The sequence below is a fragment of the Fringilla coelebs genome (genome assembly GCF_963513975.1).
Source record: "Fringilla coelebs genome assembly, chromosome: 6".
NCBI classification, from domain to species: domain Eukaryota; kingdom Metazoa; phylum Chordata; class Aves; order Passeriformes; family Fringillidae; genus Fringilla; species Fringilla coelebs.
In genome coordinates, this window is record NC_140034.1 from 59,671,624 (window position 1) to 59,692,839 (window position 21,216).

Below are 21,216 nucleotides of genomic sequence, written 5' to 3' on the forward strand. Positions count from 1 at the left end.
AAAAACTTTTTTTTTTTAATATATGTATATATTTACATAAGTAAATAAGTCATGGTGTTCTGCATATGCTGATGTTATTCAGGAATGAAAACTGTAAAAAATATTTGTAATTAAAATACCAGTAAATAGATGTATCCTGTTTGAGGGGCTGTTACAAGTGTCTTGTTATTTAATAATATTTTTTTTTAAATCCATAGTTGAATATACTTCTCTAGAATTAGATCAGAAATGGCAGCTGAAAGCCCAGGAGCTCTAACAAGCTCTTTTCATAATACTGCTCAGAGCAGCCAAACTGCAAGGTGGGAGTGTCTGGGAAAGTGAGCCTTGCCTGGAGCACACACAACAGGTCTGTCTAGAAAAAGATGTCGAGCAAGTAGTATTACATTATCTCTCTGGAGCAAAGAACATTGCTTATATTAATAAATCCTTGTTTGATCAGCAGGTTTTGCTATAACTTGATGCAGTTAGGCAGCAAAGCCCCAGTGGCTACAGGTGAGAAAATAGGTGGAGGCAAGGATTGGAGATTGGAGATTCACTTCTGGTGGAGTTCTTCAGCAAAACTTTCTGGGTTTTGCCAAGGCTTTGATGGGAGGTTTCTCCATCAGTGAATTTTCAAGTTTGTAATGCAGTGTATCAGCATTTTCTGTGCCTTTGTCACTACAAGTGATGAAATGCTATATCAGATGTTAACGAGAAACGTGCTTCTGCATTTCTTGTTTGAACAGCCCTGCGCTGCTCCAGTGGCTTTCATCACAAATAAAAGCGTGGAGCACCACCTAGAATTAGGAACTCTATGCTATATTTAGTGTTTTTCACTCTTTTTCTGCCTTCTAACCCTGAGCCAGAGGTCTGCTGCCGCGATTGCCCCGCACAGCTGGTGGCCAGGCATTCCTGGGGGAGTGGCACGGGAGCCTTGGTGCCCCTCTGGCACCTGTTTGCCACCTGGGGGTGGATTTCCTGTCGCTGAGGTGATTATTCCCCGTGGTATGGCTGCTTTGAACTAGAGGAAATGCTGCAAGGAAGGAGGATCATTGCAGCTGAGAGGGCTTTGGTGCCCAGCGATGTGGCAACAGAAGATGGAAGCCTCTCAAAAACCAGCAAATGGAAGTAGCAGGATCGGGGGGAGTGTCTGGATAGATGTGTGAAAGAAAGCACTCTGAAATTTTAACTTTATATCAGCTGACTTAATGGCTTTCCAGATTATTCTGAGCACAATTTATGTCATTTCCAGTGCTGTTAAATGAAATATTTGGGTGACACGTACTTTGGTTAAATTTAGCATTGCTTGTACTTAAAAGATTATTTTGACAAAAAAAAACTGAGGGACCAAAACCACGGATTCATTTCCATTAATCTGAGCCTTGGGTGACAGTGACAATGAAGCATTCTCACATTGCTCTTCAGATCAATGTGATCTGAAGTTAAATCGTGGCTTACCCACTGTGACAAGCTGTAAATGGCAGAGTTCAAATGAGAATGTTGCAGTTCCTGACTCATTCCTGCATCTGTCTCTCTGGGTCCTGGGGTTGTCTACATTAACTGGAATCAACACAGGATGCTGATAACACAGAGATTCTTTATAAATTAAATTTATTTGAAGAAGAAATCCATTTCTTGGAGAAAAACCTGTGTCTCAGGGTTGTTAGTTTTCAAGAGAAGAAAATAATTTTGGTTGGATGGTACAAATTTTCATTGTAATATTTTTTCCAACTCAAACTACTTGAATTCTTAGCACAAGTAATCCCATGATGAACACATATTTGTGGCATTTCAGTAGCATTGGAGTCTTAGGCCCATTGCATTTACACCTACTCACAACCTGAGTTATCTGAAGGAAATCTGTCCATTGTCAGACTGGTGTCTTTGGTGATAGCTGCTAAAATGGAACAGTTTTAAACCACAGCTCTTACAGCTCGCTGTGAACAAAGATTGAATGCTGAGAGACTGAATTGCAGCCTTCATGGGGAAGCAATCAAAATACTGTGAGCCTTTGTGGGCTCTGTGGGTGCTGTGAGCTGTGTTGGAGCCCTGTGAGCCGCATGCACAGGAGCCATCCCTGTTTCCCCTCTGTGTGGGCACTGCTCTCGTGCCTCAGTGATGAAGTGATGTGCAAAAGGGCCTTATTCCAGAGGGGATTTTTTCACTGGCAGTGAAATGGACTGCATAAATTCTTCTCCCCTTTGAAATGTCATCTGTTGGCAGCAGCAGCTGCTGCTTGACTTAGAGTCCAGCAGCACCAGCTCAAAGCAGGGACTCATTCTGGAAGGATTTTCTTTTTTTTTTTGTTATCCCCAGTGTCAGGTGGTAACATGAATGTACTTAATCCTGTTTTATAGTAGCAGCAGCAAATTCAGAGAATGTATACCTGGGGCATTTTGGTTATTTGAACAGAAAAAAATGGAATTTTTGGTGTCGTGAAAGAGATGGTGAAAAGACTCAATGGGGATATAGAAAGGAGGAGTAAAAAGTATTTCAGAATTTTCTTTACTCTTAAGGCAAAAATCAAAAAGCAGACTTCCTACAGATTTCTGCTTATAGGGAAGACCTGTTCTGCCCCATGACTCCATTCCTTCATTGAACCTTAGTCAATCCTCTTTTTTTCCCCACAGAGGAAAAGGCTGAAATGCACTGAACTTTGAATCTAGGAAACCATTGTTAAGGATGAGGAGCAGGAGAATCTTGGGCTTCCAGTATTTGAAGTTCTTTGGGATTTTTTTATTTGCGTTTGACTGTTTTAGTAAAATCTCTTCCAAAAAATGAATCAGAACTGCCAAGTCATCTATCAAGAACAGGAACAGGTTTTTTTGGTTTGGTTTTTTTTTTAGTTTTGTTATTATTGGGCTGTATTTTTGTATCACTAGGCTGCATTGCTAAGCTGTAGCATGGATTTTGTTTGTGTAGCCTAATGCATAATGTGACAGTGACATCTATTTTGCTATCAGGCTATTCAGTGTAATACATATGGTTTGTTCTGTCTTTTCAGTAAAGATCTGAAGAAATCCCAGAGGATGGCTTCTGATGCTAGTCATATGCTGGAAGCAGCTTTGGAGCAAATGGATGACATCATTGCAGGTACAACAGTGCATTATTTTACACCACACTGTCTTGAGATTTAACTATGTCTGGTTTGCTTTTTAATAATTATTCCAAATTTATCAGGTTCTCTGACATGCAGATTTCACTATTAACACTCTGGTTCAAGAGCTGTGTGGAGAAAGCTGAAAATAAAACAAAGGAAGTAAAATAAGCCCTACAATTTCCCCTCAGACAGGTGAATATTGAAGTAGGAGAGGTTTACTTTGCTTTAATGCTCTGTAGTAACTTAAACACATCCTCAGCTATGAGGTAACATCCAAAATTAGTTTTGCATTTCAATATGTGTTAAAAAGGTTTCCACCAAGACTTTTGGCTAGCTGGATAATTTATAACTGCATCAAACACATGCACATAAAGATATATCAAAATGTGTGTGTGCATAAAAACACACATAACTTATTTATGCCCTGGGGTTTGTGCTCTCACACCATGCAGCAGGAGCTCCTTAAAGGAGTGTCAGGGTAGGGCCATGATCTCACTTCTGCACAATGGGAAAGAATTCACTAAAGCTTCATAAATCTAAATAGTGGCACCCAAGCTGAGCCTTCTTCCCTGGTGATGGAGTCTAAGGGGTCAGCCTCTTGGTGCTGCAGTTGTGCTGCTCCTTGATCTTCCTGCTCTTCTAGGAAAGCTCTCTGTCCAGAGACTGGTATGGGGCTTTAAATGTCACCACCAGGTTAGATCACTATCCAGGTTTTTTAGTTTCAACAATCAGCAGAGTTTGGTTGGTTTGGTTTTTGCATCCTCATATCAGTCTTCACTTTAGTCTATATGTGCAAGCTCTAACAGACTGCTGAGATACACAGAACTGTAAATATGAATATGGGATAGATATAACTGAAGTGACTTTTCTTTTGCCTAGAAAAAGTTCTAGGCAAATAGGAAAAATCACACATATTTCCTTGTCCTGGATGCAAAACCTTATTCTAACAAGATTTTAACCAACAGAAGTTAACTGGGATTTATTTTTTTTTTTTATACCTAGCAAAACACCATAGGTAGGGAAGCATTGAACTCAGGAGAGAATAAGAAAAGCAAGTCCCAAACCATAATTCATAAACTAGAGAGCTGCAATACTTTTTGGCCACTGGGATGCCATGGAAGCTGCTCTCAGAAATCATCTGCACACAAATTGAACTCAGTGTCTCTCTTCTGTGGTGATTTGTACACAGCTCTGCACACACTGGGGATATCATGGATGCACTGGTGGTTCCACTCTGCAGAAAAAGCAAGAGACTGAAAAAAGAGTCACTCTATTTAAATTGATTTTCAGATTAGAGACTTTGTTTTTTTTTCCAGGTGCTATCAGTCATGAGGCGAGTCCTGGCTGTGACAATAGATGTTTAGTGCTGGGTGTTTTTTCATGGTATGGAAAGATAGCTTCCTAATATGTGGTATAACTGATTAATTAGCAATATATGACAGCCTAAGAAAATAAAATTTTTTCCTAAGTTTTGCGTCAGAAAAATACTTGAGGCCAGAAGACAGCTTTTCTTTTGGTTCAGTGGTTGGTTGGTTGATTTTAATATTCTTTTCCCTACTCCTTTCTCAGATTGTTTGTTTGTGCCATACCATTTCAGGGTTTAATCTTGATAAATAAGGAAAAAAATTAAATTTTTCCAGGCTTTCAAATGACATCACCTTTACTCCCATCCCTTGGCTGTCTTGGTGGTGTAGAGCACTAATGCAGAGAAGCAAAGCAGATGTTGGAAGAACTATTCCCTGGAAATCAGCTGATGGCAGCTGTTCTGCAGTGGCAAGTGGAGTTTATTTCCACCATGAGCAGCCTCTCCAGGAGAGCTGACTTTGTGACTTTGCATTACTTATATTTTCAGTCTGATGTCCAGTGATAGGCAGCATAACATTGAGAACGGGCTTATATAAAGATATCTAATGGGAGAAGAAGCAAAATATTTCCCAGACAGTGCATCTGTCAAGCCTCATGGATGTTAACTGAATGCTTCCCATATGATTTCAGTGTTATATCTACCTGTACTAATACAGAAACATATTGATTTATTCCTATACTTAGAGAAAAGCCCAGTTGTTTGGAAAGGTTGTTGACTTTATTTCTTTATTATTTTCTTTTGCCGGGAATAGATAAAACTTTTTAAGACAGGTTAAGTCTGCTGTCATCCTCCTCTAGCCAATGTTCTGTGTGTTCCAGAACAATTTCTTGTATATTCTGGCATGATTGAAGGACCAAGTAGATCTGCTGGAGTCTGTACTTGGATACAGCTGTTATCCCAATTTGTCTGAAACTGAGGCACAGAATGATAATTCGAGTTTGACTCTCCCAAATTCAATCCAGTAGGCTTCTGTGTGCAATTTGGGCAGAGGCTGCAAAACAGGAATGGTCTCTTGTCCTGTGTGGTGGAAAGAGAAAATAAAAGGTAGAAAACCTCTTTGAAAGGATGACTGTAATACTGTACTGAAACTTTCCAACATCCTTTAGGTAGAAGCATGTAGAAACATCAGAGCAAAACAATGCATGTAGTAAAGAAGAAGCTGACAGCAATTAGGAATTATTCAAGTAATTTACACAACCAATAACACAAGTGAAATTAGATAATTATCAAGCATTAAAACACTGTATGTCATCCCAGAATCTGCAACGGCTGATAAGCCTCAAATCAGTGGAGAATTGGGAAATCATGTCCAGATAATGATTCTCCAAGCTCACTTTAAAAATAGATTCAGCTGTCATATTGAAAAGGTCAAATTGCCAAGCCAAAATGATTTGAATGTAATTTTTGATGCAGAAAACATCTGGGTTTGTTGTCAAACACCCACCCAGGTAGAGTTTCAAATATGGGAAAAATCATCTGTGCAAATGTAGCTGCTCTTAGAGTTGAGAGGAAACAGCAAAAAGTCATTTTTTATGAGCTTGTGCTATTTCAATTCACTGTATCCAGATTCTGTGGACATCTCCAGGATTCAAAGACCTAAATTTACCTAAGTAAACTTAGGTAGCTGACAAAAAAGACATTTTCTTTTGCAATGAGGCCTGAGTGAGTACTGGGAGAGCCACACTCTTCTCTTGGCCTCAGAAGCTTCATCTTTAGGCCCAAAGTTAGCATTGCTCCCATTTTAGAGAACTGGGAAGTCAAGAGATGTATATCTGACATTGTTTAACTTTTGAAGCTTGAGTATAAATGTATATATACACATGCAAAAAGGGAGCATCCTATCTCTTTAAGCAGCCCTCATTTCTTTTGTTCTCTTCATTATCAATAAAATATTGGATTGTGGCCATTCAGGGTATATGCAAATATATATCACAAGCATTTAGAGATTTGCACTTTTAGGCTTCCAGTTCTGGAAGTCCTGCCCCTTGCTCCAGGAGGTAGCATCTCTCATGCACGGTTCTGATTAATCCAACCAAGAAGTCTCACTGCAGCCTGTGCTCGTTCTCAGTGCAGCATAAAACCTATTAGTGCTCAGACTGCATGAGGGGAGGACTGTGAGGCAAGATTAACAAATTGAATTTCACTGGGCCTGATCAAATTTGACAGATAGGTCAGTGTTCCCAAGTCTTTTATGCCTGGGTACATCTGTACTGATAACCCGCCCTCATAGCTATATAAATTAGGCACGCTAAGTGATTAGCCTTATTTGACTAAAATAGCAAAAAGGGCTAATGTGATTGTCAATGCACATCACTTGGCCATTAGCTGGAGTGTCTTGCACTCCAAACAGAGGCTTCCTCTAAAAAAAAGGCACCATATATCAGATCCATCTACTCATTCTTCGTTTAAGGTGCGTGACTTTGGCATTGTTTCCTCTGAGCTTTAACCAAGTCATTACTTCTCCTTTTATTCAGCTTGTGACCATTTATTAAGATGTGTTTCTTTACAGGACTGTGGATTTTGGCTATTTTTCTTTGCAATGTATCATAACAAATTAATACAGTTTTTATTTTACAAATATTTTATATCAAACTGCTTCTTGCCATCATCAGTTTGTAAATCCATTATTTCCCTTTGTGATTAATGACCATTGACTGTAAAATCTAAAAACCCCCATCACAATATAGTTTGCTACAGTCTCTTCAAATTCACTAAATCATCAGTGCAATTTCTGAGTTTCCTTTTAACCAGAGCTCCTGCAATTATTGCTCACTGGAAAATAGTGAGGAAGTTAAATGTGTAATCACATGGGTCTGTATCAATGCTTCAGTATTAGCATAGAAAGATTTAAAAAGTAGATACAATTAAAAAGTGGAGCAAGGAGTATTCATGTTTGAATTCCCTTCTCCTGAGCTGGCAGAATGTTGGTGTTCAGCTCATGGCTTTGGCTGCTGTGTTAGAACCCCAGTACTGCCCACAGCCTTGCTGGAAAAGGAGCCTCCAGAGGAAATTGTACTTCAGAGATAAACAGGCTTTTAGTTCGAGTTTAGTGTATTTTCCTCATGGGATTTACCAGCCGGAATTTGAAGGAGGAGCTGTTTGTGGGGATTATTAAATCACCTCTAGTAAGTGATTAGAACTTGGTTTCTACACAAAAAAAGAGCACTGCCACTCACTTGAGCTCCTTTGGATGGGCTTTGGGTTCTGTGGAACAAAGTTTTCACTGAGTTCCTAGAGAAATAAAAGGAAATCATAATACTTCCTGGTGACCTCATCCTTCACCCCTGAATAGCCACATGTCATGACAGGATTCATTCAGTCTCACAGCACTTTAACTGAGGAGGATGGACACCTCTGTTCTGCTTCATGAGGGATTGAAATTGTCCAAACCAGACAGAGAGCACTTAATCCTATTTTTGTGTGTTGGGGAGGTGCTGGTGGCTCTCATTTGAAGTCCATGCTGGGTGATGTGCAGCTGATGGGCACAGCTGGGACTGTGTAGAACAGCCAGAAAATAGCTTCTATTTGTTCTTTTCAATTTGTGCATTTCCAGACAGTTTTATATTTTCATCACTTAAATCCTAATCAAGGTTCACAACACTTTCAAACTCAAAGTTTTGTTTCTGTAGTAAAAATGTATAACTTGAAAATAAGAATCTTTGTAGAATTTCACTTCAGAGCACTGGACTGACTGTTCAAAATGATGATAAGCACAACAGAACAATTTAAATACTAAGCAATTTCCTTCATTGTAGATCAGGGTAAGTGGACAACAATTGCAGTGGTTTTCTTGTGTTTTCTAAATGCATAACAATTGTGTTAAAAGGCTATGCTTCAGTTATGATTAGTGTGTTTCCTTTTTATTTTCTGTTATTTTTCAATCAATGATTTAGGCTATTTTTTCTGAACAAAAGAAATAATATACTTAGGGCACTTGTGTATCTTGTACTGCTAAGCATTAAGTAAGGGGTGAGCATTTGTGAAGTTATAATATTGTGGCTTTTTTAACCATTAACTACAGCGTGTTTGTGCGTAGATCTTACAGCAATAGAGATGAAAAAGGAAATTATATAGAAAATTACTTGACACAAGGTCTTTGATAGAGGAATACATCTATTCCTGTCATAACAGTTCTAGAAAACTTTGTGTCAAGAATGATGGGGGCTTGAGGGGAAAGGAAAGAAAAATTGTGTGTGACCTCTAAATATTCAGGATATTAAAGGAGTAAATAAAAAAGCTGAATAGAATATTTATGGTTTATAATTTGTGGGGTTTTATTTTTTACCATTTAAAGTTTGTTTAAGGTGCTGACATTTATTTTCAGATACTTGACTTCAGAAAAGCTTATTAGTTGATTCCTCAGATATCAACAATAACCTCTTTATAGCAATTTTTTAAAAATTTAAACATTTAAAAATAGCACAGTCGATTGTTTTTCTATTTACTCAATTCATCATTTTTCATGCCAGCTCTCTGTGGCCTTTCCTTTAATTTTGTTAACATCTAAACCAAATGTACACACTTGAATAACCATTGCAGCCATTTGTTACTATAACCAGCTATTTATTAAGACTTTTACACGTGCTGTAGCCTTCAGGTTAAGACTTTGCATAAATGTCCAGGTGCATTTTTGTTTAAAAAGCTTGTGAAAATCAGGGCACCTTGCATGGTGATTTGTGCCTGTGCAGCACTGGCTGCTGATCCCTTCCCCAGGGTTGCCAGAGCAACCTGACCTTTGGAATTTCCTCAATTTCGAGTGCTTCACTTTGCAGGAGGTCACTACAGCATGTCCCCAGACATGCTTCCCATTCTCACTTTCTCAAAATCATGGGGCTGTGAGCACAGGATGGACAGGGGAGCCTCTCAATATTGCTTGTGGGACTGATGGATTCTCTCTGCAAAGAGGGCAGAACTTAGAGCTGAAAGCACTGAGAGCATCTTTCCTACAAATACTTAATTGTTATCTAAAAAAATAGGTGTTTAAAATTGTTTGCTATAGGGAAGAGTGGTCCTTTGAAAGTCCAAGTCAAACTGATTTTTGGTCTTTAACTTCCCTTGCAAGTATTTCTGCCTTTCCAGCAAAACCACAAAATTAGCAGTTTTCTTGAAAATGGGAGCTAAAACTAATTCAAACTGGAAAAATACTTACAGTTTAAATATGCTACTTTAAATTTTTTATTCCTGACAAGAAATAGTGTGTTTAGGACACTACAGCGTTTCTGCTGTTTTGTACTAAAAAACCTGACTTACTAAACTGCAGCAATGCATTTGCAATTATACCAAATAAACTCCACACATCAATGCTGTTTCTACTGAGTTTTGAGGAAGGACTGAAAAGTAACAGAAACATAAATAGCTGCAGATACAACATGTGGCAAAGAAAGGCAGTTAAACCATAATGGCCAAAACCCCACAGGACTGAAAATCTGAGACACAAAGGTCCTTTTGTAGTTTGCATGATGTGATCTGTTCTTCAGTACATGAGTGAGTCAGTTCTTTAACAGGCAAGTGGACAGACTTCTAAGATTTAAATTTAAAGAAGTTTTGTATCATTAAATTCAAAATTGTATCTTGTCCACTTCTTACTTTAAGCTAATGAAATTGATTCAAGAGTCTTTTGCAAAGTGAATACTGTGTAATCTTAATGAAACAAGTTTCCTTCACTTCCTCACAAACTGAATGATCTTACTATTGCTTACTGCCAACAATTACAGATTTTGTGCTAAAAGCACTGTTTTACTTAGACTATGATTTCACTGGCCCTAAATACACTCCTTTTTTATGTGTAATTAAAAAAAAAAAAGAGAAAATTCTTGCAATTATTTTTTATTCTTTAATAAATATGTTTTTCCTGTGCAGTGGAGACAGCCTCAAACCTCCATCACAGCTGCATAATCCATCCCCCTTTTTTTCACCAGGCTGCTTAGCTTGTGTTTCTGGGTAGGAGAGACTTTCTTTGTTGGAGCTGTGTGTGCAGTCCCTAAAAGTGCTGCACATCACAGCTCAGCGTCTAGAAGCACTCAGGAGAGAAATCTGAGTAATTACACCTGTAATTTGCATAAGAAATTATAGACAGTTCTTGGAAATTGTCTGAAAGATTTCATGTGTGATTGTAGGCAGAGCTCAGCTGAAAATCATCTGAGCTGTGTGAAGCTCTCATCTGAATGTGGTCATTAGTGTTTTTAGGCTTGGAAATTTTTTCCTAGGGCTTCCTGCTAATCCAGCTTAATGGTTACTTTTCCCTGTAGTTAAAGATCTAAAAGCAGAGATTTGAGGAGAAGTTAATATGAGCTGGGATTCAAAACACACAGTTTGTGATGTATTCTGCATCACAGTATGGGAAGAAAGGGTTGTGTGAGCTCCCTCTTCACTCGTTCTGCAGGAGGCTTAGGAACCAGGAGGCTGAAATATGTCCTGTCCAGCCCTTACTGCTAGTTTACATAAATTCACATTTTCAAGGCTGTCTTCATGAGAAAAAGAAAGCTGTGCTTCAAAGAAAATTGCACTGTGTAATCTTGAAGGAGAGAGGAAGAACCTGGACAACCTATATGCTCACTGAGTAAAAAATCAGGTAAAAATTTGTTCTCTAGCAGTGTAATGATTGACTGAAAGGCCAGAGGAAAGGCATGTTTGTAACTTTATTCTGAACACTGTTGGTCAGATGTCAATATTGTTAGTTAGGAATATTTTCAGCTTCACAGAAAGTCGTCCTTATACAGCATAGACGTAGGCTTTGGTGTTTGCTGGGGGGGCTTTTGTTGTTCTTTGCTGATTTGTAATCTAAAGGAGCCAGCATTCTTAGGAAAATCTCTTTTTAACTACTGATGGTGGAGTTGTACATTACCTGGAATTTTTTTTCAAACTCAGCCAGTTTGAGAATGAAAAAATTGAGATGAAAAGGATGAATGCTGAGGGGATCAGAAGTTAAGATGCAAGGGAAAGTGAGAGATCAGACACAACATCTACTGCTAGGAGAGATGGAAGCTGTGTGATGGGTGAGTGCACACACCATGGGCTGAGGAGAGGGGTTTTCAACCTGGCAGGGCTTTTCTTTACTTGTGCCTAGTAACTTATTTTTGCAAGCTACTGGCAGTGCTGTTTTCTGAATAGGTTATGTATTTGCCCAAAAGGAATGTTTCTTTGAAGCCATTCTGCTAATTGCAAGGAACTCTGAGAGAAAAATGTGCTTGTACGGTCAGGGTGGGAGAAATGAGTAACTTAAAAGTTGTTTTGCTTGTTTTATTACTTATTTTATTCTTTCTGCCTACATATAATGTGCAGCTGCCTTTAACCTCTTCCACTCATTGACTGTTTGGGGAGGCCAGGAGGGAGCTACTTGGAATGTCTCAGTTTCAACACTTTTTCTCCCTTTCTTTTTTTTCCCTGCTCTTCTAAAGTGAACACTCATGATGAATAATTGTGTTCCAGGAGTACACTAGGAAACCATGGTGTTGGGTGTTATATAAACTTTGTGACAAAAGATTCCTCTGTGTCCTGTTTAACCCTGGAAAAAGAAGTGAAGTACAGGAAGACTGTGACTTGCTCAAGAAAAAAATTAGTCCTTTTGCAAGAGTTCAAAACTTTAATAATTTTTCCTGAGTATTGATAAAATTCTGATGTTTGAACTGCATTCTCCCCCTCTTCAGTTTTTTACAATAAAGCTACACAGATATAGACAGCTGTTAATGGTGAAGAATGCTGGTAGCAAATAATGTTGTGGGGCATCTCTTTTTCTTTTTATTTCCATTAATCTCCAAGAACATCCAAATTCTTACTGTCTGGTGCTAAAACTTCATGTACTTTGCAGCACAATGATGACAAGGCTTAAAGCAAGGCAAAGAAATACAATTATTTACTCCTACACACTTCTGTTTTCCAGGGTGTGTTCTCGTGGCGAGCAGTGCAATCCTACTTAATATGAAACTACATGGAAAGCAAATAAGAGAAGGAGGCCTGTGATTCATTTGAATTTTAGCAGTAAATCAGGAAGTTTTCTGAATTAAAATGCTGAGTTGGGCTCTGTATTTCTGCATTTCTGTCCCTAGTCCAAAGTGCATAATTTGTTGCGTTCAAAGGAGTTCTCCATTTTCCATTGCAGCTAGGAGAATAAAAGGGACCACGTTAGCAATCCATAGCAAACCAGTTTGAAAGTAATTCAGCATTTTGCAAAATGGGAGGATGCAGAGGATTCTGACAGTCTGAACTGCCAGTTGAAGAGCTTGGGATTACTCAAGGATGCATATGGAGCATGGCTAGTCTCAGGAAATCAGAATTCCTGGCTGGTTCTGCCTGTGCTCCAGCACTTTAGATATTTTATCCTTTATAAAATCAGTTTCTTAAACATGACAGTCCATGTGTGTATATGTTGCTTTCTCTGGTATTTTGGTAGAGGCAAATCAAATGAAGACGTGATGAAATGTGTGAATACCACTGACGTTATGTAATGATAATGTAATATATAATATAATGTAAAATACAGAATATAGAATTCAAATCACTAATATCACATGATATATAATATGAATATGTAATTAATATAATATCACTGACATTATATAATACCAACTAAATTTCCCTGTATCCCCTGGGATTGTTTGCTGTGGTAGGCAGGTGTTGCCAGGAGTGTTGCAGCCCTGCTCATGCAAGGATTGAGGCCAGAGGTGATAGACAGTGAGTCACTTGGGCTGGTGAACAGAGGTGTTAGCAATACTGTCCTGGAGGAAGTCACAGTGGTGCATTTGATGGAGGTGTTTATTTGACTATATAAACTATCTACCTAGAACAATCAACTCAGCTACTGAACAACTGTTTTAAATTGTATGTAGCTTGGTTTTTTCTTTTTCCCCACACCTGAAGTATTTGTTGTCAGTCTGTAAGGTTATGTGGTTTTGTTTGGATTGTATGGAATTTTCTTTGGTTTTTTGTTTTTTTTTTTTTTTTCTCTTGTCTATAAATAACAAATATTCAAAAAACTAACTTGAAAAAATCTATAGCAGAATGCTCCTTCCATTTTCTCCCATTCCATAAGTATTCTAAATTGCCAGCTCATTGGAGGGGCAGCCACCACAGCTGGTTATGAAATAGCTTTGAATCCTGCCTGATTTTTCTAGGATGAAGAGTGCTTGCTAAGCAAAAAGGCAATATTGGCATGGAGTTTCCCAAAAGAGTGAGAAATGGCACAACAACAAGGAATCAGGGCTACTTAAGAAGTCAGGGTCATGTATCAGTTTGTGTGTGCATCTCTCAGAATGTAGCAAACCCTCTGGCCGCACGAAAAGATGTCAGTGGAAAAGATGCCATCCAAATGGCCCCTTACTCAATTTGGAAATCTGCTATTTTTAGTTTAATAGTTCAATATTAATCTGCATTAGGAGATAACAGGAACAAGCTGGCCTGAGTAGCTGAGAGCATAGAAATACATAAGAAAATGTCCTTTAGGGGTTAGAGAACACAAGTCCTGCCCAGCAGTCAGTTGATCCTCCCCTCAAAAGGAAGTAATTCAGGAAGCCAAGGTTGGTTTACAGGGGGATGTTGGCTCCCGTGGCAGCCTTGGAGCACCGGATATTGAAGAAACTTTATCTTGCACGTGGTCTTGGCCAGAAATTAAGATGAGATCTTGCACTTGAGGTATTAAAATAAACTCATAAGCAGTAGAGGTCAACAGGATCAAAAAGAATATTCTGAGTCAGGAAAGAGATTAAGGTAATATTAAATGCTCCAGTAGTGAAAATGACTGTTGCTTTACCAAAATAAAAAAAGAAAAATCCTACTACAGAGCCTTGAAAAATTTCCAGGAAGGACTTTTCATTATTTAAAATAGTGAAAAAAAAAAAAAACCCACATGGATTGTTTGGTAGAATTCAAGCCATACTTTTTTTTTTTTTTTGCAAAGACATGACTACTTTGGGTGATTGAAAGAGTTTTTGAAGAAAACCTGGTTAACATTATTTTAATTTTTCACAAAAGCTGTGAGTAAAATTAAGCATTCATTAAATGAGAGACCAAGAATTGTCCTTGTTCAAAAACTGGTTGACATGGGGAATAATATGAGCATTAAATGATGAATTAGCAGTTTGATTAAAAGCTACTTTAGTTATTTCTATGTCCCAGGACCTCCAGTGTTGGTGTGTTCATGAGATGTGTACCAGGCTGCAGGTAAAATGAAACACTGGGTTCAAACATAGTTTGCAATGCCCAGATCATGGTAGATAAATGACCACAGCAGGCAAACTAACACTGATTAATGTGAGGTACTGTGCATTCAAGAAGAAAATCTGAATTCCTTATACATTTTTACATCACATTAGATACATCTGCTCAGGGGAAAAATAAATTTAGCAGGTCATTGTAAAAGATTTTTGTTCCCTTTGTTACTAACACGTAAACTATGTTAAACACAGGAGTAAAAAGAATAATAGCAAGGAGATTATTAAAATCCCCTTGTGTGCATCAATTATGTAGTCTTCTAATGAATACTAAATGCTATGTGGAGCCAGCACAATGTGAATGATCAAAAACCAAAAAAATAAAATCTCCCATTATATCAAATAAGAAGGGAATTTGTAATTTTTTTTTTATGCAAGAGAGAACATGAATGAAAACATGTGTACAATCTATTATATACATGAGGCAATGAATTGTAAATACAAAGTTTTAAAAGTAGAGCAAATAGAAATTTACTACTTGACTGCTTCTTAAGATACAGAGGCATATTAAATTAAATTAAGGTCTAAAATTCAGGACTGAGAAAAGAGAGCTTATTTTAGTGTGCATCTCATTAAAACACACAGGGTACTAAGAAAATAAATAAATTTTGGAGATATTAGAATTTGTATTTTTTATAATACTTTCATAAGTGAGATATGTTTTTTTGTGCCTATTATTGTTGAGAAAAATAATATTGATGTTGGAGGACTGGCAGGAGAGAAATAATGCAATTCAGAGAGCTTTTTGTCATTTATAGAGCTAGAAAAGTTTCATTTGCTATTTTTATTGCTAACTTTTTGGGTGCTGTTCTCTGTGGGTGAGTTCTAAACCTGCTCATGGTCATTAATGTTTTTCTAGATGTGGTAACACGACCTATTTTGATCCCAGTTTCTTGTCAGAGAGCTGCATCAGTCATTCATTACTTTGCAGTGTGGGGACTTCCAGTGGTGTAGCTGAGAAGTTAGTGACATCTCATGGCAACTGTGAAAAACTACAGGTGATTTGGGATAAGCTTTGAGATTTATAATTTGGACATTGCAAACGCGATCTAGGTCAAAAATCTTTTTTGACATGCACGTACAAACCTCTTGCATTTGCTTCTCCAGACTTCATGATTTCTCTAGAGACTAATTCAGGTATTTCTAAGCCTGAAATGAAGGTTTTCAGCCTGGAGTGAAACTTGTCAGTCTGAAGTCCAAATATTGTAGCACTCAGCACCTACTAATTTGCCACCTACAAAGCAATTATATGACATTATTGTCTCTCCTCACTTTGTTTTTCCTTAGGCACAAAGTCAGCCACAGAGTATGCTAATGGTGGTTATGACATTGTGTCACCTGCTCCATCAGTGTACCTGGGCACATTTCAAATTTTGCACCTCCTGGAAGATCTGAAGATGGCCCTGGAGATGCTGGAGGACCCTCAGGAGAAAGAAGCTCTGAGAAACCAAATCCCAGGGGCCACAGCACTGTGTCTGAGGGAGTGGTTTGAGGAGAACCTGGTGAGTTATTTGGGCTTTTCCATTTTGTCTGCAAACAGGACTGGGTCAAATATTTCCATGCTTAAATCATTTCCATAAAAACTGAAATCAGCATACTTAGAGAACTGCAGGGGGTGGTGAGCAATAACAGCTGAGGATATCACTGCTTGATGTACTGATTTCTAAAGCAATGCAGATATAGGAGTAGAAGAAGCTGATAAAAGAACTTGCTTTGTCCTTTGGGGAGAGGGCACAGTAAAAATGAAGTACAAAAAAAGTTAAAAAGTTGCCTTTTCTGTGGTTGTGGGGTTTTTTGTTTTTTTTGCTTTATTTCACTTTTTGCTGGAGATAGCAAATTTATAACTATTTGCAAAACTTCTAACTTGTAAACTGTCAGTTTAGAATGGAGTGGCATTATCTGTTGAAAGGACAGATCCAGAGTGGATGATCCTCATTTCCTTTTCCTTGCTGCATGGCCTTTGTTATCAGTATACAAATCTACAAAGCATCCTGTACACCAGGCAGGGAGGGTAAAGGCAGGAAAGCCTTTGATTCTGAAGGAGAGACATTCCTGTTGGGATAGATGGGAAATAAACCTCTGACTACACTGGAGAAGGCTGAGGTTTTCCAGGTGAGGAGATAGACCTCAAAAGAAGAGATTCACTGGGTGTAAAGAAAGATAAAACACAGCATTCCCCTTCCCCAAACCTGCCACTGCCAGGGACTGGTGGGATCCTCGTGAGTAAAAGAAGAAAGCCTAGCTAGTATTATTTAAATTTTCCCAAGAGCTGTGAGTAAAATTAAGCATTCATTAAATGAGAGACCAAGTATCATCTTTGTTCAAAGACATGTTGACATGGGGAATAGTATTGGCATTAAATGATCCATTAGCAGTATGGTTAAAAGCTGCTTTAGGGGCAGAAGTTATTTCTGTGTCCTAGGACCTACACTGCCAGGGACTGGTAGGTTCCTCATGAGTAAAACCTACCTGTGGCTTGCCCAGCTCCAGAAAGTTTCCTGGATTCAGTGGTTTTCCTTCTGGCTGTGTCAGTGCATGTGACTTTGATGGAAGCATGCCTGTGGCCCCTGGTTTGGGGTTTATGATCTGCTGGGGCTGCCAGTGCTGGCTATAACCCCAGCTTGTTTTGTTTGTTTGAGCTTGTCAGCTGCTGGCTCCTTGGCATTCTTCACAGAGTGCAGGTCTGTGGCTGGAAAATCCTGTTTGGGCCCACGTGAGAAGAAGGAATGAGAATTTGGTCCCAGTTTTGAAAGCTAAAGGTGTAGGCAATGTTTAATTTGCATTTACAGTGTTAGATTTTGGATTTAGATATCCTTAGGCCAGCTCTTACCATAATGCTTACCTCAGCAGAAGTTTTAATGATTTTTCTAATCTTTATGATAGCTAAGAGATGAGTTTAGTGCACAAAAGCCAGATTTTCAGAGTTGTTCAGAGTAAAACTGGACCTGTATCAAGAGTAGTATTCATTTGGCAAAGCAATTGGGCAGTCTGGATTCAGAACCAAGAAAACAGGGAAGGTGTTGTCTGGAGTATGTGCAGCATGGAGAGATAACTGGTTTTAAAATATTCTGCATTGCTCTGGGCTGCTGTGACTGGTATTTGAAAATGGACAGTAATCTTATGTGTTTGAAGACTTTTCTTGAATTCTTTTTTTAAATGCAAATAATTTGCAAGCGTGCATATAATTTCTGCGGAAGAAAACGGATAAAATTCAGCTCCTTAAATGAAATGGAAGATGGATTTCATAGTTGTGTCCCATACCGAAATCTCCTTCATTCCAGCCCAGAGCTATGAAACATGACACTTAATATGTGTCACATGTCAGGATAGCTGAGGTAGTGAGTTCTAAAGAGCGAGATCTCTGCATCTCAGTGAATCCATTCACACTGGGAGCCTCTGAGCCAGTTTGGTGGTCATCACTCTATGAAATGCTGGAGCATCATTAAAAAAAACCTGCTCAGATGTGGCACATTGTCCACTGTCTCTTCTAAGCATTCTCCCTAAAGTGCAGGCTAATAACTGGGGAGTATTTTAATTGTTGTATTCAAGTGAAACATTACATAAAAGATTGCTCCACATCAGTAGCAGTATTTGAATTGCAACCAACATTGTATGTGAAATGCATGCAGCAAACAGTGGATGGTGAAATAATTCCTTTGAGATTTTATTGTTTTGAGGGATTTTCTTTTGTGAGTGATTAATTCCACATCTGTTTATTTTTGGGGTCCATGCACCTTCCTTTGCAGCTGGAGAGCTGCTCTAGCATGTCACTGAATAGCTTCAGAGACTACAGCAATTGCTCTGTTTCTAACATTTTACTCAAATGGGCACGAAAAATATTCCCAACTTATCCTGATTAGGCACACAGTAGAAACTAAAGATACAAAAAGCCATTCCATATTTTTAAAAGCAGGTAAGTATGCTTCTTTCAAGAAAAGTGTGTTGATCTACTTCACTTCAGTGTGTGGTTGAAAATTGGATCAAAAACCATTTCAGCTGCCATGGCTAATCAAGAATACGAACAATGTGCCTAATGAACACAATTTGAATGTGTCTTTTGCCATTGTCCTGTGTTGCTTTGCTGGGAAAGCACAGAAAGGGGAGTCAGAAGGAAGACTGGAGGCTCATTCCTGCTGGATGTTATCAACCAGCAGCATTTGACTGCCAGCATTTGGGTTTAAGCAAATAAAAGTCCCAGGGGCTGTCTGCTCTGCTCCTCCTGCATTAGAAATCTTCATCACCCAATGCAGCCCTGAGAGCTCTCTGAGGCCCAGGGTGGGTGTCCCTGCCCCACAGCAGGATTTGGGATTGCAGCTTGGAGGGCAGGAAGTGGCTGGATATTCTTTGTGCTGTTTTTATTGGGGTAACATCCAGAACATCCAGAGATCAGTTGTAGCTGCATGGGGAAAATAACCTCTGCAGAAAATAACTCAAGTAGCTTTGGGAATTGCCACTTAATGTGCTGAACTGTACCTCCAAATAAATAAATAAATAAAGGCTGTGGAGTTTAGCCTTTGGCCAGCTTTGGAGCCCATAGGTTTATTACTGATCAAGTCAGGAAGTTTCTTTGCTGTTTATAGATAATACAGCTGGTTGGTCTCACCTGCCTTCAGGTCCAGAGCACCAAACTCTGGAATTTATCAGGCAGGAAATGTCACCAAGTGATGTTTCAGATTAATTTTTTTTTTTTTTTTAAACCAGTGGTAAGTTTAATATTCTTTGTCTGGTCTGCTCTAGGTGTGAACACCAAAGATGTGAAAAAATTTAGAGATGTCAAGAATAGGAAAACTTTAGGCCTCATGTTTCATGCCTGATATTACCTTCCCTATGAACTCTTTGGAGAGCAGCTGCTGAATTCCTTTTTCTCATGTAGCCAAGAGCGATTTGGTGTTTCCTCTAAGATCAAGGCACAGCATTTGTTGAACTAAAGGTGTTCTTTCTGAAAAGGCCTTTTTTTTTTTTCTGTTTCTGTGTTCTGGGATCTAGGAACAATTTTTTTCTGTTTCTGTGTTCTGGGATCTAGGAACAATTCAAGTTCTTGAGTTTACAGAATAACTGGACAAAGTAACTGTGCAAGTTAGCACTGAATTTAGAAAGATTCTATGTCTCACAGAATGAGGATTTTACAGTTGCTGCAGTTGCACAAATCTTTTGGCATACCTAAAATGGAAGAAAACGTGATTAATTATAGACTTTTAACTACTTAAGAATTGTATTAAAACCTTTTACCTTGAAGAGAATGTCTGAAGTGTTTTACATGGCTTTATGATTGTAAATTCTTTGGCCTTAAAAACAACACCAAGTCCTAGGGATTATCTGGGAGAGTCTGTACAAAACAAATTCGTGGATAGTATCCATGTTTCTTGTTAAATATTTCAGTATTGCCAGTGGCCATGTGACCTGTCACAAAGCAGATAGTAATTTCAGCATTAAAAATTAACTGCTACAGTCACAATTTGGCTTTGTGAGGATGTATTTAGTTACAGTTTCATAACTCTAAATGAATTTCCACACTGTTCATTCTGGGTTTTATTCTATCCACCTTTATGCAATCCTTTCTTGAGTGAAGAGGAACACTTGTGTTCTTACAATGGACCTTAAGCCTCATTTTCAGGATTGCAAAACATGATCATCCTCCTAGTGGAACATCTATACTTAAAGCAAACCACTCCATCATGTAGCTTTATAGAATGAGCCTTCAAATGCCAATTCTTGAAAACTCATCAGTATTTTCCTGATTATTCAAAGGTTTTTTGGAAGCTTGACTATGAAAATACTTCTAAATATTCTCAATTTGAGGAAATGGAGAGAAGAGCAGAAGAAATAATAGAGAAACATGTGGTAGAGGCAATCTTTAATAAATGTGATTTGCCTTATGATATGGGCTGTGCTTTGTTTCTTCTGAGGATCCGTTCTTTAGTGGTAAAACCAGAGACTTTTTAGCAGAAACAGGATAAATTCTTTACAGTCTTGGTTGCTAATAGCTCATAATTAATGTTCAAAAGCAATTGTTTCCACTGTGGGTTAAAATCAAGGAATATTTTTCCCCAGTATCTTAACAAAGACCTCAGTGAAAACAGAATTCTGACTCGATGGAGCTTGTGGAGTTTGGAAGTCACTTCAAAGTTTTATTTTAAGCATGTGTTAAAATGCTCTGCTGAAACCTAATCACTGGCCTCTCTATTTCACTTTTGTCCAAGATTCATTTCACAGGATTACCCATCCAGAGGAGAGGCAGAAAATGACTGAGTTCAGGACACTTCCAGGCACTTGAAAATAGTCTTTTATAAAAGTATCAATAGCATTTTTCAGCAACAGCTGAGTGGGAGGGGAATGTATTCTGAACAACACCAGTTAAAGTCATTTATCTGCTGGGGGATCTGACTGCAGAACTCAACTGCTGGGAGTCCTGATGGAGATATTTATAGCTGCATCTCCCCACTGCCAAGGGATATCAACACATGTTGGATTGAAAAGGGAGCAGCAGAGCCTGCTTGGGACAGTGTAGAAAAGCAGTCATTCCATAAGCATTCGTGTTTATTTTTGCCAGCTTGAAGCATTAGCTG

At 38.5% G+C, this 21,216-nt stretch overlaps 1 protein-coding gene across 1 annotated transcript in view; it reads left to right on the forward strand.

The window, feature by feature from the left end:
• The first annotated feature begins 2,990 nt into the window (after positions 1 to 2,990).
• The window catches only part of PPFIBP2 (PPFIA binding protein 2), a 73,708-nt gene continuing 55,482 nt past the window's right edge, over positions 2,991 to 21,216 (forward strand). Inside the window, exons 1-2 of the mRNA XM_084207937.1 lie at positions 2,991 to 3,072; positions 15,938 to 16,152. Coding sequence (XP_084064063.1) covers positions 3,009 to 3,072; positions 15,938 to 16,152 — 279 coding nt within the window. The 5' untranslated portion in view covers positions 2,991 to 3,008. The remainder of the gene's footprint in view (positions 3,073 to 15,937; positions 16,153 to 21,216) is intronic.